General features: G+C 35.9%; 1 protein-coding gene across 5 annotated transcripts in view; it reads left to right on the top strand.

Moving 5' to 3' along the window:
• LOC150102179 (heterogeneous nuclear ribonucleoprotein U-like protein 1) overlaps positions 1–25,702 on the top strand; it is a 323,967-nt gene that overhangs the window by 269,284 nt on the left and 28,981 nt on the right. For all 5 annotated transcript variants that reach the window (XM_090399724.1, XM_090399723.1, XM_090399727.1 and 2 more), the window contains 4 exons: positions 12,970–13,138; positions 16,341–16,532; positions 18,738–18,986; positions 19,632–20,032. In XM_090399724.1, the coding sequence (XP_090255850.1) occupies positions 12,970–13,138; positions 16,341–16,532; positions 18,738–18,986; positions 19,632–20,032 (1,011 nt within the window). The remainder of the gene's footprint in view (positions 1–12,969; positions 13,139–16,340; positions 16,533–18,737; positions 18,987–19,631; positions 20,033–25,702) is intronic.

Here is a 25,702-nt window from a genome sequence, read left to right as displayed (position 1 = left end):
AAAATGTATGGTGACCAGACAATGTCAGGAAACAAAACATCCTAAGGAAATGGTGGGTAGCATTTACAAAGTAATTGCAAATTGCTAATCTGGAGTGGTGGAAAATGGGGATCATCATATAAATTCTTTGTTATTCCTGTTTTTCACTTCCTTAGGCTTTTTTATTTCTTAATAATTTAATAAGCTTTCATATTTGATTTTGATTGTTATTACAATTTTTAAGAATGTTGATTGATATCCTTAAGATCTTTATGGGATCTTTCACCCATTGAACTTGCTATTCCTTAATTAGAAATATGGTAAAATAAACTTGAAATACAATGATATAATTTAGATTGTGTTCTTGTTGATTGATTTTTACTATTGCATATTACTGATGAGAGGATGGTAAACTATATATGAAAATAGATAATAGAATTATCAAGTTTTATATTTTCCAAGAGAGAGAGAGAGCCGCCTATCTCTTGAATACTTTGTATAATATGAAAATTTTAACATGCGTGTCTGAGTTGGGCAAGAAATAAAACAGTATCATGCTGAAGTGAATGGAAACATGAATTCCTGTATCGTTTTTAATATCATCCATATAATTATAGCTAGAGATCTTAATGCCAGAATAATAGGAATGAAAAAAATTAACAATAATATACAAAAATTTGGAGAATCAACAGTAACCCAGTTAACTCCCTATATATATATCTATTCATTTTACATAACATATGACACAGTTCCATGGCCTAGTAGGGGAAGAAATGAGGAATCCATTGTTTAGATTATATACGAATTCCAGCAGCAGTTTACCAGAACTTAGTGGAGAGCCTACCCCCTTGGAGGATCAAAAGGAGCAGCCATTATCCTTGGGAGTAGACTCTCCACTAAGTTTTGGTAAACTGCTGCTGGAATTTGTTTCCATTCCTCCTGTAGTATGGCAAACAGCTGATGAGTGATAGTTGGGCAAGTAGGTCTGGCATACAATCTTTGTTTCAGCTCATCCCAAAGATATTCATTATGTTTGAAGTCATGGTTTTTGTTTGGCCAGTTTAGTTTTTCGACCTTGATATGTTTATGTTGATATAGGAAAGTGCCTATTCCAAAATGTCATGGTATGCATTAGCATTTAAAGATCTATACATAGAAACCTGAAAATATAAAAATAAGATAAAACAGAATTAAGAATTTCCAGACCAGGAAAAACAACCCCAGACCATTAAGCTACTGCCTCCAAATTTCATGGTGAATATAAGACATTTCTGTAAGTGTTGTTTGCCAGGTCCAGATGCTTCCATTGGAGTGACATATCGTATACCGAATTCATCACTCAACAGGACCCTCTTCTGTCGATCCACAGTTTAGTTAGGTATTGCTTGCACCATTCCAAACAATGCTGGGCATTGGCAGTTGTAATCAAGGGCTTAGGAGCCACATGACCATTGAAACCCAATAGCAAACACCTCCTGCAAATAGTTCGGTCACTGACATCCATTCCAGACCTCATGCAGAGGTCATTGCAATGGTTGCTAAAGCTGACTGATGATTTTCTGTGACAACACGCGTGAGAGCTCACTGGTCCTGAGTTGTCAGTTTCTTGAGCCTACCAGTTTGGAGGAGGGAATTGGCGGTTCCATCACATTTTCACTTCGCAGTAACCTCACTGACAATAGATGGAGGCACATGCAATTTGGCAGAAATCTCTTGGACCGAACTTTTGGGCTCTAGCTATTACATCACATTCAAACATACTCAGTTCTTTTTGTCCATTCATCCCTGAGGGCAAAGAATGTCTACACTGCTACTGTCCACCTGTTTGTACATCACTCGAGTGAAGAGACGTAGAGCTGTGTTGCCAAAAGTGTCTAAATACATTTGGCAACGTAGTGTATGTGCCTTGCAAAAAATATTATGAGAATACCTGTTCCAAAGAAACGGGTATATGGAATGAAAACTGATAAGTTGGCTTAATATCAGCAAAGACCTTACAGTAATGCTCATTCGTGAGCATCTGTAATGTTAGTTGTAACATAAACAGAATTAAAGATGAATTATTCGTGAAACAGTTAGTTGAGGAAAAATTGACAAACAGATTTGTGAAAAACCCATGTAGTTGTTTTTCTAATATTTTTCAGGCATTTGACCGTATCCAGTATTGATGTCTTTAAAGGCTTCATGTTGGAGGCTTAATGGATTTTTTACAACACTCACAAAGAATTAAAATAGAATTTAATACTCCTATATTTCGTCCTAGTCACTAGGACATCTACGGGGATTACAAAATCAATTAATGTAACATATGCACAAATAACAAACAATACTAAGCCCAACCACGTGGGTGACACTAAAGTCCTATCTAGGTAGAGCGCCCTCTAAGGGCAGTAGTAGGTGGCCTGGAATGTAAGGTGGGAACTCTGGTGATGAGTGTTTCCCAAATCTTTGGAAGCTTAATGCAACCATATTTATTGAGATTTGGTTGGTTTTTGAGAGCTGCTGCTGCTTCTAAGAAAAGTCTCTCTTTCTTGAATTTGCTGTGGTGGAGCATGGTGGTTTTCTTCCATGATACTCTGTGGGTGGTGTCCAAAGCATGGTCAGCCAAGCCTGAATGGCCATAGTTGTGTTTGAAGATGTAAGACTTGTGTTCCTCTAGACGGATGGATGCTGATCTGCCTGTCTGTCCAAAGTACGCCAGCTTACAGGAACAGGGTACTTTGTAAACTCCAGGCAGAGAGAGAGGAGGGAGCTGATCTTTCGTAGAACGGATAAGGGTAGCCAGTTTGCGGTGGGGCTTATATGCTGTGTGTAGATTGTACTCATTTAGTATCTTGGCTATTTTTTCAGAAGTGCCACGGATGTAAGGTATGGTGACGGCATTTTTAAAATCTTGTTGACGAGAAGGAAGGGGAATGGGGGAGGAGTTGATTATTTTTTTGATACTGTGATCACTGTAGCCATTAGAGAGGAAAGTGCTGTGTATGTGGTTAAGTTCATTAGTGAGGGCGGTTCACTGGAACAAAGATTGTGGGCTCTCTTGGTAAGAGTTTTAATAATGCCATATTGTTGAGAGGGGTGGTGGTGGGAGAGTTTGTGAATGTATCTGCCTGTGTGTGTGGGTTTTCTGTATACGGTGAAGGTAAGTGTATCATTAGGCAGGCGTGTGACTAAGGTGTCTAGGAAGGGTAAACAATTGTTCTTTTCCATAGTGAACGCCAACTCGAATTCATTCTTCCTTTTTTTTTTTTTTTTTTTTTTTTTTTTTTTTTTTTTTTTAGCAGAATATTCCAAAATTTCTTGCTTCATCGGTTCATTTGGTCCTGGGCACAATCTAAAAACAACCAAGTTTAAAATATACAAAATACCCTAATAGTAAAACGAAACATAATTAAAGTGACTGTACTACTTCAGCAGACAAAAGTATCTTCATCGTCTCTCATCTCATCCACTTGATAATGGGTTGAGTCCACTAAGAAGAAAGGTTCTCCACTTATCGCGATCTTTAGCCATCTCACTCGTGACTCTATAGCTATAGTATCTTCATATGGGACCGTTAATGTCACTTCCCCTCCCTCGATGAGCCTTAGGACTCCCTGGAGGCATTAGATAATAATAATATTGGTGATCACTGATTAATCGATGGGGTGTCTTGGGTTGTGAAGAAGCTAGTTGTCGAACCTTTGCCATTGTTTTTGAGAGTATTGAGGTGAGGACAGTGTAATTCTAATTTGGCTAACTTCTTTTTTATGGACAGGCTGGATAAAGGGTTGTTTCTATGCAGTTGGCTAGATGCAACCAGATGTCCCAGTTACAGAGCTTCTGTAACCGGTACAGGGTGGGAGTTCAGATCTGGTGCACAGGTTTTGAGTACAATTGGAGATATACCACATGGTTTGAATGGTATTTTTCTGGGAATATCAACATATCATCAAATTCTTAACATGTACCCTCAAGGGATGTACAGGATGTGATAGCACAACCTGAAAAACGCACATCATTACTAACTTCCTATCTACTATTTTCCTCCAAATCAATCCTGTTACCTATGAAGACTCAAACATTATCAGATCTTATATTTCTGGCTTCTGAGACACTTTTACTTTATCAATCCACCCTATATCTTGGTCTTTTTCTGGCCAACCTCGCAGAAAACATTGCTTTCCTAATCTTTTGTGTTTTGACTAATTTTTCTTATTCTATATAAATTTATTCAGTTGACTTCTTACCATACCATTTTGTTGATTCTGTTGTCTATTTCCATGTTCACTAAAAATTGTGCCTAAGTAGCTGAAATGTTTTACTTGTTGTGTAGGTTCTCCATTCACAGTGCAGTTGATATTTTTATTGCCTTGTTATTGCTGACCTTCATACCATATCTATTACAACAGTTATTCAATTTAGTCAGGGAATCTTGCAGACTTGTACTGGCTTTATTTAGAAGTATAACATCATCTGCATAAAGTAGAGCTGAGTTAACATCTCCAATTTTGATATCAGGTTTAACCACATTTCCACTTCCTTCATAATGTGATCCATATACATAATGAATAACAGAGGAGAGATGTATATCCTTGTCTGACACCAGGTTTAACATTAAACCATTTTCCTGTACTTACTTCATTTGTAACTACTGACTTACAACTCAAAGACTAAGTATTGCTTGGTATAATGGCCCATTGACACCATATAACTGTATATAACATATTGAATAGTTTCTCTCTTGGCACCTTGTCATATGCCTTTTTCAGACCGACAAAACTTAAATACAGATCTTTGTTATATTCCCATGATTTCTCAACTATTTGTCTTAAAATGAAAATCTTATCCTGATTCCAGCTTTTTCTTCACCAATCTTTTCTTCCACAATTCTTCTCATCCGTTTCTCAAGTATATTTGCATAAATCATACCAGGAACACTCAAGTAGGGAAATATCTGTAATTTTCACATTGTTTTATTTCCCTTTTTATATATGAGTATTATGAGCGCTCTACTCCAGTCAATTGGAATTCATCCCTAAGTCCAGGCCTTCTTAACTGGGAAGAGCATCCGTTGCAAAACCGTTATACCTGCATACTTGAGCATTTCTGGTTTAGCAATTTTTCGAAGTAATTGCTCCATACATCAAGGATATCTTTATCACGTTTACATGCCACGTTTATCATCTCTGATTTCTTTTTCAGCACTCTTTCCTCTTTCTGAGCTTCTTCAACAACCTCCAGAATATCTTACCACCCTCTTGATATTTATTTTCTATGTTCTTACCAAAGTCTTCCCGTGACTTTTGTTCAGCTAATTTTACACAGTGTTTATTCTCTAAGATGACAGGAACTTTTGATATGCTTTTTTTTTTCCTTCACCATCTCTTTAACTTCCTCTGTCCACCATGGAGTTCTGATATTTCTATCCTTACAGAGAACCTCACCACATGCCTCTTTGGCTGAATCAGTCAATGTTTTCTTCAGTTCTTGCCACTGAATCTCCAAGGTTTGATTCATGTTCTCAAACTCTTTCATTTCGTCTTGAATAATGTTTGTGTATTTTCGTCTACAGTTCACATCTGAGAGCTGCTCAACTTTTATTTGCTTTAAAACATGCCATGCTTTTCAGTATGAAATTTAATTTTATCCTGCTCAAGACTAAATAGTGATCACTTCCAATTTCAAATCCTTTGTAGACTAGTGTCCTGCTCCAGTGGGGAACATCACTATCAACAATAGCATAGTCGATGAGAGTTTTCTTATTACTTGCCTCTTCTCTCCCTGTGAATTTGTGTACATTTTTATATTGGAACCTGGTGTTAGTAATAACCAGTCCATGTCCTGAGCAGCAATCCAACAGGTATTTGCAATTATTATTAGCTTTGCTCTTTTCTACAAATTTTCCCAAAATATTTTTGTATGTCTGACAATCATTTCCTACTCTGCTATTTAGATCCCCAACAAGGACCACTTTTCCCTTTTCAATGTGTCAGTTGCTTTCTCTAAAGCCTCAAAAAATTCCTCAACTTCTCCCCTAGTAGAACCTTCTGTGTAAACAACGGCACAAATATTTATTGTTCTTTTCCCATTCTGATATTTGTCCACATCACTCTACTTGATATTTCCTGCCTTTCAAGATCAATCTCATATTTAATATTGAATGCTATGCCTATTTCTTCTTTTCCTATAAATATAACATTTTGTATTTATTGCTCAGAAAGATCTCACCAGTTTTTGTCTCTTTTGTTTCACTCACCCCTACTAGGTTAATCTGGTACTTATCCAATTCCACAGCTGGCTCCATTTCTTTACTATTCAGGCTTCTTATGTTGATAGTGCCAATTTTGAACTCTGGTGAATTATTTTATTTCGTATCCAAACACAATTGGTACAACATTATTTACAACAAATTAGGATACATTACAAATGAGAACAGCTTAATTTGGTAGGAGAATTACACAGGGACTAATTAGTAAAATATGAAGAAATGGGGGTGTGCAGCAGCTAGGTTCTCGTTCCTGCACTCTAATAGTACCCATTAGGGGAAGCTGAAACTGCCATCAACCAAATGCAAGAAATTGAACTCTGGTGATGTTGAGTTGGGATGTGTTTCAGGATTTTTTTCCAGTAGCTGACTTTTTGATGTTTTGCCACAGTTCTCTGGCAAAAACAATGAGGACCTTGTTTAACTGGGCGATGCATCCAGATGGCATGAAATTCTTTAGGTATAGTTTCTGGAAAATTCCCATGCTACCCCAAATTCCCAGATCGACAAAGCCATAATCATAGACAAACAAGACAACGAAACAATGCTTAGAATATCCGAAACTATTGCCATAAAATGCAATGAGAATTCTATCAACATCCACCACCCCTACCTAATTTCCAAATGTTGGACGTTCCAAAACTTACAAATTAAGCCATGCCTCCGGCCATTTAGCGACAAAAATGCCCTAATTTGGCAGATGCAACTTGCAGCCGTGACATAGCCCTACAGTCATTCCCATAAAGTTCTGATGATGGTCAGACGATGACCAAAACGGTCCACACCCCATTAACCCTTGTTCCAGTTACCACATAAGGTTACCCTTCCCCTTCGTTCCCCCTCTCTCCCTCCCCACAACAAAATAATATATATTATTAATAGTAACCTTGTTTCCTAACTTATTTCCCGCATCTAAAGTGCAACCCCCCAGTTTATAAACAACCTTCAGCAGGAGCTTGGATTTAGAAGGCATCATTAAACCAAAAACAAAGTATGTACAAAATTTTTTCCACATTTTTTATTTCTGCCATAATTGCCTTCTATACTCGCCCATAATGCCCTGAAATTCTTTTATGTTGTACCATCATTTTATTTGTGGTTCAAGCCAGTAACAGTTTGGTCAGCTAAATACCAAATTTCCAGCCCATCCTCATTCAGTTCAGTATCCATGTAGATACCTAACAGGGTGCACCATGAGAAAAGTGAGGATTGGACATCAGGTCAGAAGCTCTGGTCGGTTCTCTGCATTCCTTTAAAGGGGTGTGGAGGTCTCCTCTCACTTAAACAGCTTTGACCCTTAAGCACCTCATATACTTGTACCGGATTTAGAAGTATAACATCATCTGCATAAAGTGAAGCGTTGAGATTAACATCTCCAATTTTGATATCAGATTTAATACCCCTTTCCTTCATAATGTGATCCATATAGATAATGAATAAGAAAGATATTATAAGACATACCAACATATAAGAAATGAAAATTTGTATGATATCTGTCTCACGAAAAATGAAAGAAATATGCTGTGTGCAGTTTGTGTTATTGTAGTGAATGATTTGTATCTGTTATGTGTAGAAGAGTTGGAAGAAGAAAACATGCAAAATGTCTAGACCGTCTTTGGGTGATGGTCTAGACATTTTATAGCTTCACGATATGAGAGATGGAAACAAGGAAAGTCAGAAGTTGTGAACACTAGCCTTAGCAAAGGCCAAAAGGCTCACCAATTAAGCAGGAGGCAAGCTTATTGCATTTGGCCGTTACAAAATCCGCTTTGGATTTGATGATGATTTGTTACTGTTGTTTTGGACTGTTGTTTCTGCTGAAGGTAAAGCTGCAGTCAATGAATATATATTCTCTGTCCAAAAGGAAACCAAACTTTTTGAAAATAGAAGGAACTAGTGGCGCCACCTGCTGTATCTTTTTGTTGTCGAAAGCGGCAACCTTCATTAGCGTTGTGTCAACTGCTTATGACATTTGTTTCATTAGAAGCCGAGTTATAGTGCCAAGAGTGACAGTGTGTTTTGACGAACGGTCAGAAAATGTTTCAAACAGAGAGCTCCAATTGACTTTTGTGTTAAACTTTGCAAAAGTTTTACCAAAAAAGTTGTCTCAAATGCTTCAAAAAGCATATGGTGATGAATGCATATCCCGTATTCAAGTTTACAAGTGGTTTAAGCGATTTCAAAGTGGTCATGAGACATTTGAGGACAACAAAAAGCCAGGCCGTCCAAAAACTGAACTGAGTGAAGTTAACATCCAAAAATATAATAAATTTAGTTTAATCCTTTATCGAAGTGTAAGCAAACAAAGTTTGCACCTGAAAATATCTTCAGGACTGGGGTAAGGTAGTGCAACTCTGAGCAAAGGTGGACCAAGCTCTCATTACTCCTTGTCTCTGTATCTCCCATAATGCAAAGCACATCTCCTTGCAGACATGTATACTACTATGCATCAAGGGAAGGGCCACTACCCAGACCGGTTTCAACCTTTATTAAGGTATATTTAAGTAAAAATCTCTCTAAAAATTAGACGATCCCAAAAGATTGTCCAACTCAGCTTTGTTCCACTCAGTGGCAGGCTCACCCCACCACCAGACAGAGCCATAATCTCAGCGGTGGCTCTACTTAGAGACAGGCAAAAACCTACCCCAAGCAGAGCCTCTCATATCCAGCATGGGAGACAGACCCAAACGTGGAGATACTAAGGCAGAAGCAATAGGAGAGGTTATATTTTCCTGTAAGAGTTGCCAACAGGTGTTCCACCTTATTATTGAATTATTCTGGATTTAGAGAAAGATGTTGGAAGTTTATTTTTCACTTGGTTAGACTATAATAAATTTAGTTTAATCCTTTATCCAAGTTGTAAGCAAACATAGTTTGGGCTTGAAAAAATCTTCAGGACTGGGGTAAGTCAGTGCAACTCCGAGCAAAGGTGGACCAAGCTCACATTACTTCTTGCAGACATGTATACTGCTATACATTGAGGGAAGGGCTACTACCCAGACCAGTTTCAACCTTTATTGAGGTCTCGTCAGTGGGAGGCAGACCCAAACGTGGAGATACTAAGGCAGAAGCAATAGGAGAGGTTATATTCTCCTATAAGAGTTGCCAACAGGTGTACCACCTTATTATTGAATTACTCTGGATTTAGAGAAAGATGTTGGAAGTTTATTTTTCACTTGGTTAGACTATAATAAATTTAGTTTAATTCTTTATCCAAGTGCACCTGAAAATATCTTCAGGACAGGGTAAGGTTGTGCAACTCTGAGCAAAGGTGGACCAAGCTTTGCCGGAGACAAGGAGTAATGAGAGCTGGATCCACCTTTGCTTGGAGTTGCACACTACCTTACCCCAGTCCTGAAGATATTTTCAGGCGCAAACTTTGTTTGCTTACACTTGGATAAAGGATTAAACTAAATTTATTATAGTCTAACCAAGTGAAAAATAAACTTTCAACATCTTTCTCTAAATCCAGAGTAATTTAATAAAAAAAAAAAAAGGTGGCACACCGTTTGGCAACTCCTATAGGTAGAGATGACCTTGCCATTGTTTCTGCTTGGTATCTGCACACCTGGGCCTGGCTTCCCTTAATGCATAGCAGTATACATGTCTGCAAGTAGTTGTGCTTTGCATTACGGGAGATACCCATAATGCAAAGCACAACTCCCCGTCTCTCCCATAACCATTATGGGAGAGACGGGGAGTAATGAGAGCTTGGTCCACCTTTGCTCGTAGTCGCCTAGTGTTGCACTACCTTACTCCAGTCCTGAAGATATTTTCAGGCACAAACTTTGTTTGCTTACACTTGGATAAACGATTAAACTAAATTTATTATAGTCTAACCAAGTGAAAAATAAACTTCCAGCATTCAAAATGGGTGTGATTCATCAAAGAAAACCCGAAATCGTCTGTGAGATTGATTGAAGATGAATGGGGGATTCCAAAATCAACTCTGCGCAACATTTTGACCAAGTGTTTGGGCCTTCATAAATTGAATTTGCGATTTGTTCACAAGTTGACCAACGACCAAAAAATGTATTGAATTGAATACTGCAAGGACCTCATTAAAACCACTTGTAAGGACTCGAACTTCCTTCAAATGATCATTACTGGTGACAAAACGTTGTGTTTTGAGTACGAGCCCTAAACGAAGTGCTGAGTGGAGACCATCAGAAGAGGGGCATCTGAAAAAAGTCGCATGGAGAAGTGAAAATTAAAGACAATGCTGATTTGTTTCTACGATTCCAAGGACATTATCTACAAAGAATTTGCTCTACCTGGCCAAACAGTCAATGGTGAGTTTTATCTTGAAGTTTTGAAGCGATTGATAGCGAGAATTCATCACGTATAGCATGAATATCGCGATGCAGGCAGCTGGTCACTTTTGCATGATAATGCACCATCACTCGCTGTATTCACCTGATTTAACACCCTTTTTTCTCTTTCCCCCGATTTCATTTGCCAACGAAAGGAAAGCAATGTGACACCATTGAAAACGTTCAAGGAGCATTAACCACGACCCTTCAACAGTATCCCAAAAACAGATATAAAAAACTCATTTAATGAATTAATTGATCGTGCTAAATGCTGTATCGAAGGTGAGGAAGAGCATATTGATTGAAATAAATTATTTGAATAATTATAATTGGCCTGTGTTTTATTTTCTATCTAAAGTTCGGTTTCTTTTTGGACAGACGGTGTCTACTACATTTTTAAACATGCGTAGACATGGTTGTGGCTAGATAGTTTTTAAGTTTGTTGTTATAGTTTGTCAAAGATGAAATTTTGTATTTTAAAATATTCAAAATATTTTGAAGATTTTTCTTGTTTACTACAGTTTTATTAAAATATAACATGTTTTAATTTTCTTTATTTCAATGAAGACTTTTCTTCTTTCATCACATTCATTGCAAAAGTCACAATAGGTATACATTGTTGGAAAACAATTCAGATAAAGTAAAATAGGAATACGCCTATTTTAAAATATCTTCAACACATATGTATATTTGTGTACTTGTATATTTTTAAAATATATTTAAATAAAGGTGTATTGCTAGTATCTTGCTCCATATTTCATTCTTGTGATATTTCCTGCACTAGTCAGCAAGTATCTGAATTGATGGTAATGCACAAATGAATAAGAGATTAAACAGGAATTGAATGTTATCCTTTGCATTTTATTCTTTGTTTTTGCTACTTCTGGAAATATGTATTAAAATTTTCTTTTGAATGTCCAAAGGTGTTTTAGTAATAGCAGTGTAATCAAATCTGTGGTTATTTGAAATGTGATTGGGGACTCTTTTTTTTTTTGCTTAAAATTGCTGATTTGTAATTCATGATATAGTTTAATCAGATGTTTTTATTAAAATTCCAGCATCTTCCTTGTGATCATTGATCAAAAATTCCAGTGCACTTTTTGATAATTTAATTCTTTCTGCATGTATGATGTTCATACATGGTGATCACTTAATTAAGTTCCTTTCTTTAAAATTGAAATTGTAATACAGTAATTAAGAAGGGTGTTCAATTTCGATTTTAAATTCAATGCAGCTGAAATTATTAACTTAACTTATATTTAATTATATTTAAGATAATCTGAATTTTTCATAACTTCTGTATAAGATACAAGCGAAAGGCAACAGAGAGGCAGTGTATTCAAAATTCGCCATATTAAACTGATCATATTTATTATTTTAGAATGACAGGATGTCATGTTAGAATAATAAATCTAGGAAAACAACATACCTGGTCCATTTATTTTACTTTTTTGAGAAATAGTTATGAACAGTGAAGCATACTGCAGGATTGCCTTATTCCACTATACTTAATCACATTTTCCTTATATATCGTTCAGACAAGCTGAACTTTGGCCATTTCCCACATTAGATGTCATTAGGGATCTCCCCATGCCCATGAGGGAAGGTATATAAAACTATATAAAACCCAACAAAACCTTGCTCTGTGCCATTCAAGATAATTATCTTTGTTTTTAGTGTTAAATATAATAGCCGCTCCTTCTTTTCCTTGATCATTATTTCCTGTCTATAATACCTTTGTATTATAGAATTATACAAATCACAATCGAACGTATTATTGTATTTGTTGCTCAGAAATATCTCACTTGTTTCTATCTTTTTTGTTGCATTAACAGCTATTGTGTTGATCTGGCACTTATCCAATTCTTCTGCTAGTTCCATTTCTTTTCCACTGATTGATATATCCTTATGTTAATGGTGCCAGTCTTGAAGCACGGTGATTTGTTTCGGTAACTGACTGCACAGATTGCTCTAGTTTTCTGACAAAAACAATAGAATCTAGAGTCACTGGGTGAAACTCCAGCCAGCATGAAGTTTTGCTTTGTGACCTATTTTGCATTATGGTTTAAGTTGATAAGTAAAACAATTTGGTTGGCTAAATTTCCAGCCCATCTTCATTCGTTCAGTATCAAGCTGGATACCCAACAAGGTACACCACTAGAAAGTGGGGCTTAGATGTTACATCAGAAGCTCTGGTCAGTTCTCAGCATTTCTTAAAAGGCTATCTGGAGGCATTCTCCTAATTTTCTAGCTTCGACTCTTAAGCCTCCTTGAATATTCACCATGTGTCTTTTTAGTCATTAAATGTGTTTTAAAAAAAAACACTATTGTAATCTCTGTCTTTTATATTTTATATAACATTGTACAGTTAGAAATAAAACATAAAAGTTTTGTCCTGATAAAATATATTGAACTTCTTGCCATTTGTAGACTAACGTATATCCAACAGCACAGAGGCGGAAAATGAAGCCTTTTGATGGGTTTAAGCGAAAAGCTGTTGTAATCGTACCAACAGATGAAGAGTTTCAGCGTCGTTGTGACAAAAGAGAAAGAGAGGAAGGCAAAGAAATTCCTGACAGTGCTATTTTAGAAATGAAAGGTTTGTTTTAATGGTTTATATTACTCTTAAAGCACATAGTTGAAATATCTTATAATAATATTTTGGATTATAATTTTGCTGATGAGGTTCTTTTTAATTAATGTTTAGATGAAAATATTAAAAGTATATTATAGAATTTCTCCAAAAAAAATATTTCACATTTGAAGTCCGTAGACACCGTATGGTCACTGCCATACCTCACATGGTTTTGGCAATGATGTCTTCTGCTAGAATAAGTGGTTGGGTCGCAGATTCCCTTTCCACACAAAGTTTGTAGGACAATCACATCATTCATGCCCATAGCGGGATTCTAACCCATGGCCTCTTCGCTGGAGAGTGGACATGCTAACCACTCGGCCAGCCTGGTTGGCCGAGTATAGAATTTCTCCATAAAATATTAATTAGAATATTTAAAAATAAAATGAATGCTTATTAGATTAGAGCAAGTGCACAATTTTTTGTGTACTTGCTCACAGGACAAGACATATGGCATTGTCTCATACTTTTATTTGTAGTCATGCCATAGTTTATTACATTTAGCTTACAATAAAACAGAAGTATTTTAGAAATTTTCTTTTTCAAGATATGTGATGTATCAATAATTAGGTAAATTTGTAAAGGCACAATCCACTCATACCACATGCTCAGTTGCAGACCATTGCATAGTGAATCACTACATTTTTAGTCATATACATAAACAAAATAAATAAAGCATTTATTTATGTCATTATATGCAAATGAAAAAATTTAGAATAATTCTCACAAACAAAGAAGTTATTCTGTGAATAGCTTGCCTTAAGGAAATGCTGTGACATGCTTTGGTCAATTTACATTATTGAAAGTTTTTCCATTTTGGTAATAAGATTGTTACAGTTTATGAATAACTGTAGTATTAACTAGTATAGCACTTTTCACTTCACTTTGAAGTGAAAAGTGTTATACTAGTTAATACTAAGATGAAAAAACTTTATATTAGTTTTTAATAACAGTAGTGTGGGGTACATTAACCTGCAGCTTGTATTGTTCAATATACCTTCCTCACTAAAATTAATAATTTTAATCTTTAAGCATGTAATGTAATAGGTTCCACTCACTCACTGCTCTATGAGAGAAAAATCTACTTCCTATGAAGCTAACTTCTATGGATATCCCCATGTTCTCTCCCTTCCATATGTCAAGTTTCACCAGACGATATCTTATAGCACCCTATGAGAAGTTCTCTCTCATGTCTACCCTGTTTAGCAGAATCTGCAGTCTACATGCACTCAATCTATCCTCATAATGTATAGGAATATAATCCTGATATAATCTTAGTAACTCTTCTTTGCACCCTCTTTATCCCTCTCCCCAACCCACCTTAAATCTATGCAGAATAGTCCATGTGATCTTATCAAGGCCTTGTAAAGAGGCAAAATGAGTTCCTTAATTAATCAGTTTCTTTTAGTACAATGCTGCTAATATAGTATGTCATTAAAATGAAAAGCCAAATGGCTTTTAATTTTTTATCTGCTTAATTTTTATAGTATGTCATTGGAAATCTGATCACATCAAATTACATAACTTTACACTTACTAACATTGAATTGAATTGACAGGCATTATCATTTTCCAACATTTCCAGTGTCTCATTATCTGTTTCATTTTTGAATGAAAGGAAAGAGTAAGGACATGCAATGAGAGAAGATACTCTTGAAGATAATACTTAGTGTTCAGCTTCCTGCCATAATGGCATTTTGAATTTGTACCCCTGATTCCTGGGATACACCACTCTCTGATTCTCCCCTTCCCTAATTTTTCTCAGAAAAGTCATATCTATGGACTCAAGTCTTTGATAAACTGCTTGTTTTCTAACCCAGTTCTCAGATCTTTAAGATCACAGTTGGTTGGAACATTGTCTTTTGTATAGCTACTTTTGTCTATTTTCCCCTTATTCCATATAAATTGACTGGCTTGACCCCCCCCCCCCCCCCAAATCAGCTTTGCTTATTATGCATTATGCTATTTCCATTTTGCTTTCACTAAAAATTGTCTAGATAGCTGAATGTTTTCAGCGTGACTATTTTAATGTTTGTCTTTTCATTACTCATGTTCATACAAAATTTGTTACAACAGTTATTTCATTTGGACCCTGCAGACGTTCACGTTATAAAATTTCTAATATGTTTCCTCAAGGTGTGTATAGGTGCTTTATCCTGCCCAGAGGATAGTAATAGTGTGTTCAGTTTTAATACATTAGTAGACCAAATATGAACAATTTAATATACTATTCTGTTAGATAATACTATGAATGGTTTACATTATCAACTTCAGATCAACAATTATCCTCCAAAATAACCTATTAAATTTCAAGACTCCGATATTGTCTGATCCTCTTATTTATTTATTTGTTTGTATGGGATTCTGCACCATCCCTTAGGACTGGTTGAGCCCTCCTAGTGAGGGATTAAGTACGTATTTTATGACTGTAAATCCATGTGTGTTCACGGCCTGGTTTGTCTGTTCTGAGAAATGAAAAACCCAAGTTTTTAGGCGAAAAAAACCTCTACTTCCGTATGAGTCCAGTTAACTCACCTTTACTCTTTACCTGTCCATGATGTGAGGAACCTTTACTAGACCAGTAAAGGTTCCTCACATCATGGACAGGAATCGAACCGAGATCTTTACGACCAAAGGACCTCATCTACACTGACTGAGCTATGGAGGCTCTATCTGATCCTCTATTTCATGAACTTCTGCATGCATCAGTATGCTTGTATTGCCTGCATTTTACTCTGGATCTCTACCATCTCACATTCTGTAAGTGATTTTTGTTAGTCGTAAGACTTGCATCATCAGGGGTACTGGCACAAAAAGGTTTTACACAGCAGAAGACTATAAACAATTAATTACACATATTAGATGTTATAACTTCACAACTATTACATACAAATGAGAAACCAGAATAAATATGATGAATTTATTACTGTGCATGTTGGAACACTGCTTGTTGTTGCTATTACGTTCTGTGGCATCACGCATGGCACATCCTAGGTCCTTATTTTGTGCATTTGTCTCATTTAAAACTAACATATTCCTCTTTTCAATAAGAATCCAATTTTCTCCTGCTTAATACTAGTAAATTTTATATATTTTTAATTTTAGATATGTATATTGTAATAATATATAAAACTTTCATAAATGCATAAATCATTGTCTTCCTTCAGCTAATTTCAAAATGCCAGAAAAAGGACCACTGTTTGATGAAATTGTATTTACTGAATTGTCTCGAGAAGAAGCCGAGCCATTAGTTCGTTACTATAATGAAGAAGGACGTGCAGCTGTAGGTCCTCCACAAAAACGTTTCCGTCCCAATGATCAGTCACCAGCAAGGGGTCCACCACCCAGAAATGCTTCAGGTGAGCTAGTGTTTTAAATGTTATTTACTTGATACATAGATTCCCAAACTCTTGGTTTACACTTACCTTAGAGTCTCAGTAATTTTTTCATGACACCACTAGGCCAAAAGAAATACTGTAACAGGTCCATTTATTAAGTAGTTAGGGCAAGACCACTATCTAAGTATTTTTGTTCTAAAATCTTATTAGCCATTTTGAAAACATAATAGTTTGCATAAACTATTATGTAATTATTTTGTAACACTTACTGAATAACATGGATAAGAAGTGCAATTTTTGTCTCACTATTTCATCCACCACAGCTGGTAGAGAGGTTAATTGTTACATTCAAGTTTCCCTCTTTACAGACAGGGTACTATGAGATTCCTTCCATTCATCAGGAATTTGACTTCTGAGCCTTTTAATCTACACAGTAAGCCACTATAATAACATTTTAAACCTCTACGTTTGAGCATTTGTGATTCCATTCCTTACATTCCAGCTGCCTTTCCACATTTTCAATGTGTTGCAGTGTGTCTATGTCAAATTATAAATGCAACACAAACACTATATAAGTAGTGACCTAACGTCATACATCTACCTACCCCAGTTCCTTATAACCCTGTCTGTTCTAATCTGAGTTCCATGGTCAAAAATACTGTTAAGGCGTAGAGACAAAATATTAATTTTGAAAGAATATTACCAAATGCATTTCCAAAGGGAACAAGACTTGAAAAATACAAATGAAGGGACAGAAAAAGTATTATCTATAATAAAAGAAGAAATTTTGAATGCAATAAACTAAATGAAACTGTCTAAATCACCTGGTTGTGATGAAATCCTTGCTGAACTGAAAATATGGTAGCCATCAGTTTCCTTATACAAATTTTCATCCAAATAATACATATTTGTGAAATAACAAATAACGAAAAAAAGGCATAACAATACTAATATTCAAAAAGGAAAATAAACAAATTTCTTTGAGCTTTGTTACAAATGCAGAAGTGTGTCGGGGCTCTGCTTTATCATCCCACCTTCTTTCTTCTATGTATATGGCTCAATCTTTACTAGTCCCATCCACTGCTGATGATGATAGTACTCCATTTAACCTACATATTATGCAATGCTAAGATACCCAAACTTCAGGATCTTGTGCATCCAGTGCCTTAAACACCAATCTTCATACCTTCACTCAGAGTGAGGACAACCTGTTCACATTCATTGCCACCAAAATAGAGCCTTGTCCTATATCTTCAGACTCTCTTGGCATAAACAGATCAATAGTTTCCCCAGTCTCTATAAAACCAGAAATTCTCTTCTGTTTAAGATACTATTTTTCATCCACTCATTTCTAACTATACAATTTCTAAATCTGTGGGGTGGGGTGTCTGAAACCTTTATATAGGTATGGGGGGATGAATGAAAAGGACTTTCAAGCAAACACTGCATAAAGAGAATACTAATCACATTGGGAGTGGTGGTTATGATCCCCTGTAGTACAAAATTCAGACAAGCCATACCAACTCAAAAACCTATGCAAGCTCTTCCAGAGCAACATCCATGTTTACAGTGGGATTTGAATCCATTACATGTTGGTTGGAGAGCCAGTGTGCTTACCAGCAAACCAAGTGCTAATTTCTAATAGCTATGGCGACAAGGGTGAAAATATTAGACTATAGAAGCATTTATCCTTTCAATTTTTTTTATGTATCAATAGAAACAAACCTTTTGAAGCATCTGGCACTGCTACCTGGAAGTTAGCAATCTGAGGTGCTTTAGAAATAGCTGAGTTGTTAATCTGCCACTTGTGTGTGGTGAGTGGCCCTCCACATGGTATGAAATGTATAGGTTCCAGACTTTCGTTTTTATGGGGGGGGGGGGGTTGGAATGGTCAATGAATGTTTTTGGATATGTCAAGTATCATGTTAGTAATGTGAATGGGCTAAATCATCTTATTTATTTATTTATTTAATATTTTTAAATTTTACTGTATTTCACACATTGTGACTTTTATCATTATCCTTTTAGGTTAGTGTAACAGTGTGATAGTGATTTTTAATATTTTGTCATAGACATGCTCATGTCAGTTTCACTTATTTCAAGGATAGCCTAGAGATGTAAATTACCTCTGGACTAAGTTGAAAGAATACTAAATGTTGAGTAATTCTTTATTTGCTTTTAGAATTTGTTTATCATTTAATACACTAAAATTATTGCACTATTTAGGAGGAGGCCATGATAGCCGTGGATATGACAATCGAAGCTATGATAATCGGAGGGATGATAGGCATGGTGGGTATGATAACCGTGGTGGCTTTGATAGTCGTGGTGGCTCTGGTGGGTATAGCAATCAAAGTCCACATGGAGGAAGTGGTGGTGGCAGTGGCGGCGGCAGTGGTGGCGGATCCTGGGGAGGACGCCGTTCCCCTTCTCATGGAGGTGGAGGTTACAGAGGATCTCAACAAACAGGCAGGGGTAAGTTTCTTTATTTCAGTATATGAATTTTCTGTAAGCAGTGCTTTGCTGTATGGCAACAATCAAAGTTATTACTTCAGTGATTTGGCTTTTCTTATATTTTGCACATGGTTCTGTAATATTTTAAGCCTTAAAAAAGGGAACACTGGATATTTTTGGAATTCTGTGTTTTCTATGAAAATGAGTACGTTTTTCTGCAAATGCTACATATCATACTGTAAAGAGCTCTGGAAGTAAGTTTTTATTTTTGGGGGGGGGGGACAATAATTGAATTGGTGTCTACAGAATTCTTTGTCAGAATCTGGTAGACAATGTTTGGAAGAGCTAGTAAGAACAACACTAGCTTCACTATAAGAAATCATTGCTAATTTGGTGTGGAAGCAAAAAAAAGAAAAAAAAAATGCTTGTCAGTTTATCATTCAGTAAAAATATCCAGGAGAGGATATCTGTCATTAATCACAGCCAAAGATGGAGGACTCTGGTACCTGTATAATTATTATTACAAAATTCTGTATGTTATTCTACTCTGAAAAAACGAAGAATGATTGACATTGTTTGCTGCATAACTGTGCTTTTTCTGCATCACAGTCATTCACTAATGTTAAAACTGATTTTGATTATGTAATTTCATCTTTATTTCTGCAGGTAGCTATGGGAGTTCTCAAAGGGGCTACTCTCCTAGTGGTCAGAATAATCGAGGACCATCCCCGCGTACACCTATCAATAATAGAGGCTCTGGGGGTGGAAACAGTGGTTCTGGTAACAGAAATTGGAATTCAAGCTCATCTTCTGGTGGAGGAGGAGGAGGAAATAGAAACTGGAATTCTGGCTCTCCATCTTATGGAGGTGGTAACACAGGTGGTGGAAATAGGAACTGGAACACTGGATCTGGTACTGGTGGTGGTAGTGGTGGCAGTGGTAGGAACTGGAATTCTGGTCAGTCAGGCGGCAGTAATTCTGGTGGTGGATCGAACAGAAATTGGAATTCTTCTTCTGGTAATCGTTCATCTCCACAGCAACGTGGGATTTCAGGACAGAGTTCTCAGGTAAGTAGATTTGTAATGGAATAGCATAAGGTTGGTTTCATATAGCAATTCTTGACATCTCTAGTTGTGTAAATGAATTTTTTTTATATTAGCATATACCCTGAGATATTTCTTTAGTGTGCTTGCAAATTGTAGTCACATCAGTTGTGCTTAGTTTACAAGAGAAATAACCATCGTCCCTTGGTTAATTTGGTAAACATCCTCTCTTATCTGAAGATGATCTTATTTCTGTGCCAGTCAAATAATTCTTTGCCATTCAGCATCTCACACAATTCTGCTTGGATATTTTTGTAGTTGACATTCGTGTGAATATTATGCAGCGAAAATATGAAAGAATGAAAACTAACTCTCTCTCTCTCTGTGCATGAGAGAGAGAGAGATGCAAGTTATTCATATCTGATTTTGGTTATGCCTGAGTGTTGGCAACTCTTATGAAAAATATGACTTCTGCATTACTTCAACTTGGTATCACCCCTGGGTCTGGCTCCAACTGATGAGTCCTCAATAAAGGTCGAAACCAGTCTGGGTAATGACCTTTCCCATAATGCATAGCATTATACATGTCTGCAAGGAGATGTGCTTTGCATTATGGGATACTAAGGCAAGTGATGTGAAGTCATACTGCCTTTACCACAAGTTGCTCCGGTCCTGAAAATACTTCAGGTGCAAACTTTGTTTGCTTACACTCGGATAAAGGATTAAAACCAAGTACCAAGTGGAAAAACTTTCAACAGCTATCTCTAATCCAGAGTATTATAATAATTAGGTGTGACACCTTTTGGCAACTCATATATGAAAAAGGCTCTGGGTCTGGCACCCACTGATGAGACCTCAATAAAGGTCGAAACTGGTCTGGGTAGTGATCCTTCCCATAATGCTATGCATTATGGGAAGGGTCACTACCCAGATCGGTTTTGCAAGGAGATGTGCTTTGCATTATGGGATACTAAGGTAAGTGATGTGAAGTCATACCAACTTTACCATGAGTTGCCCCAGTCCTAAAAATACTTCAGGTGCAAAGTTTATTTTGCTTACACTTGGATAAAGGATTAAATAAAGTATATAATTTCTTGATATCTTTAATTTAACTCTTCAGCGAGATCTGGTAACATGTAGTAAATGTGGTAACAAGAAGGTAGAAGTGAAAGAGACTTCAGTGGCAAAGGAAAGCCTTAATGAAGATGAGGGTTTTTTCTTCTGCAACATAAATTTGGAACTACGAAAAAGATTCGGAAAAGCGTGTGTTTTGAGTATTTTTATGCAAGCAAAACATGAAACATGTATTTGAGTTACATGTTGGTGGTGAGCAAAAATTAAATGAATGAAAACGACTGAAGGCAGTAATCCAGAAAGTAAGAGAGGATACAAACATCATTAGGACAGTGGAGAATAGAAGAGGAAACTGAATAGGACCTCTTCTGAAAACGATTTTTTAACATGTTCACATCAGGGAGATCATGGCTCTCTCGCCATGAATGTAATTGAGAAGTGAGCAGAATTACCACAGCACCCTAGCAGTTTCGTTCTTGAGTGTCATTGGATGCACCACTTTTTGTCATGGTTTCTTCAGTTGTAACTAATCCTGCATAGCGGGGAGCATATATATTAAAGGGTGATATGTGTGATTATTAATTACTATACTTTGATTTACTAAAGGATATGAAGAACAGCAAATATAAGGAAGAGAAAGAATAAGCACAAATAAAAATACTTTGTCTTGCAAAATGAATTGTGAATAATTTACGTCTATTATATATATTATGCGAAGTTTCTGGAAAGTGGAGTGAAGAATAAATGATCCTATAAACCCTAGACCAGTTGTGTCGACCGTTTTATGTGCACATGCCAAAAATTTACAGATAATATTTATCAAGTTGTCAACATGCTTGGTAGTTTTTAATAAGGGAAAAAAATAGTTATTGCAGAATTTTATTGAGAGAAGTTTAAAAATTAACAGAATTTCATAAAGATGAACTCGTAACTTTGCTGTTGTACATTGGATGTCAAACGATTTATATCAGGTTCATGTTTTGTCACTTTTAGTAATACACATGCCAAACTGGATTCATCAGTCATTCTGTTTCTTATACTGTTTTTATAAAATTCATTTTGAAAAATATGACTCGCAGCATATGTAGAGGAGAAAATTGATAATATAGCCATCACTCGTTTTTTTTTAAACAACTAAAGGTTTTGGGAATGACATTACAAGTTCTCATTATTTCCTCTTCTGCATTCTTTTTAATTATTCCTAAGTCATTTCTCAAATCGAGAAACTTTTATTTCCATATAGAACGAGTGAAAATCAACTAATTTCATTTGTATACTTCCAAATTCAGCCACTGAAATCTCCAAATTTGAGATTATCTGCTGATGTTGTATCTGGTTGTTAAATTATGATTCTTCAAATTGCCTGAACTGCGTAAATTGTGAAGAAAATTTATTTATCTCTTTTTTCCATGAGATTCTAGATCTGCAAAGAATTTTTTTGTATTTGGAAAATATTGGAAGGTATTGGAAATAACATCACGATCGAAAATTTGTAATTTAGCTTCAAATGCTTTGATTAAATCAAACATGACAGTAACTCTTGTTAACACCTCACAGTTTAATATTTAATTCATTTAAATGTAAGCACAAATCAGTATAGAACATTAATTTCAAAAGTCATTTGATGTCCATTAATTGATTATATTTTTCAATTTTTTTTCTCATTATGTAAAAAAAAAAAAAAGCAACTTCATCTAAACACTCAACAAAACTTTGAAAAACTTTTCCACAACTTAACCATTGTACACTGAGTTTACATCATTTAATAATTCTAGAAAGTTTAGTTTATTTAAAGTGTGTGCTGATATAAAATTGACCAATTTTGTTACAAGACATCTTCCAGTGACTTGAAACTTGCCTTTGTGCATAAAACCTGCTGATGTATAATGCAACGAAAACCAAGAAGTGAATGTCCAATATGTTTGGTAAATAAATAGACAACCATTTTCCTCTCCAGTCATACTTTGAGCATCATCAGTAGTTACTGATGCAATTTTGGAAAGATCTATTTCTCTTTCAGCAAGTGCATTTATAACTGTGTTGCAAACATCCATTCCTTTTGTTGTTTTTGCTAATCAATTCTTCTTTGATATTATTCCCAGCACAATAAATAAAAATTGCTAATTGAGCTGATCCAGTTATGTCAGTATTGTCATCAAGACAAAGAGAAATTAAACCAAGAGATTTTATATCTATTTTTTGATGAAGAGTTATATTTTTAGCCATTTCCAAGATTCTATCTTTCACCATGTTTCTAGCCAAAGGTATATCTTTTATTCTTCGAATAATTTTTTCCTTGTTTTCAAAATCTTCAAAGAGAACTTCTTCCCCCTTTTACCTTGCAGTTTCGAGAGTTTTTCATATTCATTTAACCACAACCATGCACAAGGATAGGTGGTTAGCCCTATGCCTCCCAGCATTACTGAATAAGGTAGAGACGTGTGGTCTGTGTAATATATTTGTCAACCAATAGTGTAATTAGAGACAACTGGGATAAAAATGGGATTACCTAATGAATCCCACAAAAACTGTGCTGCATAGCCTCAAGCAAAACCATTGCTTAACATTTGTCCAAATTTTCAGTTACGTCAAATAAGTGTTTGCATTTGAAATTTTTGATATCACTATGACAGATCATAAATGCTAACTTTAAATAAAATTCTATCGAAAGAATTGCAACTAACATGCCATATCAACTTTATGCCAGTTAGCCTGCCCGATGTGGATGTGGCACACCAACAGTAATGAGAAGTCCCACGGATACGATAAATGCATGAAACATTTCCTGATGTGAACATGTTAAAGGGAAAGGTCATGGATAAGAGACAACACACAAGACTAAGGCAGAAATATCAAGATTAAGTGATAAGAAATCTGAATGTTATAGCTTCATCCAAATGAAAATACCAGCAGTGGTCAGGGATTGTATAATAAACATTCTTTCCCATGATTTTGAAGACTAGACAAAAATCTTTAATAATATACAAATAAATTTGTAGTTTAAATGATATTGATATGTGACATAAGTGGCCAGTTTTAATGGAGAAAGATTGATTGAAAAAAAATTTGGAGAAAAGAGCAAAGCTAATAATAATGACAAATACCTGTTGGATTTCTGCTCAGGACATGGACTGGTTATTATTAACACCAGGTTCCAACATAAAAATGTGCACAAATTCACATGAAGAGAAGAGGCAAGGTAAAATAAGTTTTCAAATAAGAAAAGTCTCATTGACTATGTTATTGTTGATAGTAATGTTTTCTCCCTGGTGCAGGACAACAGTGTACAGAGGATTTGAAATTGGAAGCGATCATTATTTAGCCTTGAGCAGGATAAAATTGAATTTCATATTGAAAAGAATAACATGTAAGAAAGTTTTAAAGCGCATAAAAGTTGAGCAGCTCTCAGATGTGAACTGTAGACTAACATACAAAAAAAATTTTTTTGTATATGTGAAAATGAAAGAGTTTGAGAACAGGAACCAAACCTTGGAGATTCAGTGGCAAGCCTTGAAGAAAACCCTGATTGATTCAGCCAGAGAGGCATGTGGTGAGGTTGTCTGCAAGGATAAAAAAATCAGAACTCCATGGTGGACACAAGAAGTTAAAGAGGCAGTGCTCTTAGAGAATACAGAGACAAATGTATGAAAGCGAAACACTTTGTAAAACTAGCTAAAGAAAAGTCATGGGTGGTCTTTGCCAAGAACATAGAAAATAAATATCAAGAAGGTGGTAAATAATCTGGAGGTTGTTGAAGTAGCTTAGAAATGGAGGAAAGAGTGTTGTAAAAGGAGTTAGAGATGAAAAAGGTGACATGAAAATGAAAAAAGAGATATCCTTGAAGCATGGAGTAATTACTTCGAAAAATTGCTAAGTCAAACAAGCAGTGATAGTACAGTGGTAAAAAAACACTCAACAGGCATACAGTCAGGAATACATATCCATACTTGAAGTAGAAAAACCCATCAAAGGCTTGAAATGTGGAAAGGCAGCAGGAGTAAATGATATTTGACCAGAAATGCAGAAGTATGGTGGTATAAAAGTATTACAGTGGCTGCACTGCATAGTTCAGAAAGCCTGGACAGAGGTACGAATTCCCTGATGATTGGAGTAAAGCTCTAATAATGCCCATATATATAAAAAGGGAAATAAAACTGAATGTGAGAATTACAGAGGTATTTCCCTATGTGTTCCTGGCATGATCTATGCAAGTATACTTGAGAAACGGTTGACAAGAATTGTGGAAGAAAAGCTTGGTGAAGAACAATCTGGATTCAGGCTACATAGAGGCTGTCAGGATCAGATCTTCACTTTACGATAAATAGTCAAGAAAGCATGGGGATATAACAAAGATCTGTATTTAAGTTTTGTCGATCTGGAAAAGGCATATGACAAGGTGCCGAGAGAGAGAAACTATTCATTACGCTACAGTTATATGGTGTCAGTGGGGCACTATATCGAGCAATACTTAGTCTTTATTTGAGTTGTAAGTCAGCAGTTAGAATTGAAGGAAGTACAGGAAGATGGTTTAATGTTAAATCTGGTGTGAGACAAGGATGTACATTATCCCCTCTGTTATTCATTATCTGTATGGATCACATTATGAAGAGTGGTATGAAA

The sequence above is a fragment of the Typopeltis vanoorti genome, chromosome 10 (genome assembly GCF_054136105.1).
Source record: "Typopeltis vanoorti isolate ZY-2024b chromosome 10, IOZ_Tvanoo_1.0, whole genome shotgun sequence".
Lineage (NCBI taxonomy): Eukaryota > Metazoa > Arthropoda > Arachnida > Uropygi > Thelyphonidae > Typopeltis > Typopeltis vanoorti.
This window is presented reverse-complemented; position numbering and strand designations above follow the sequence as displayed.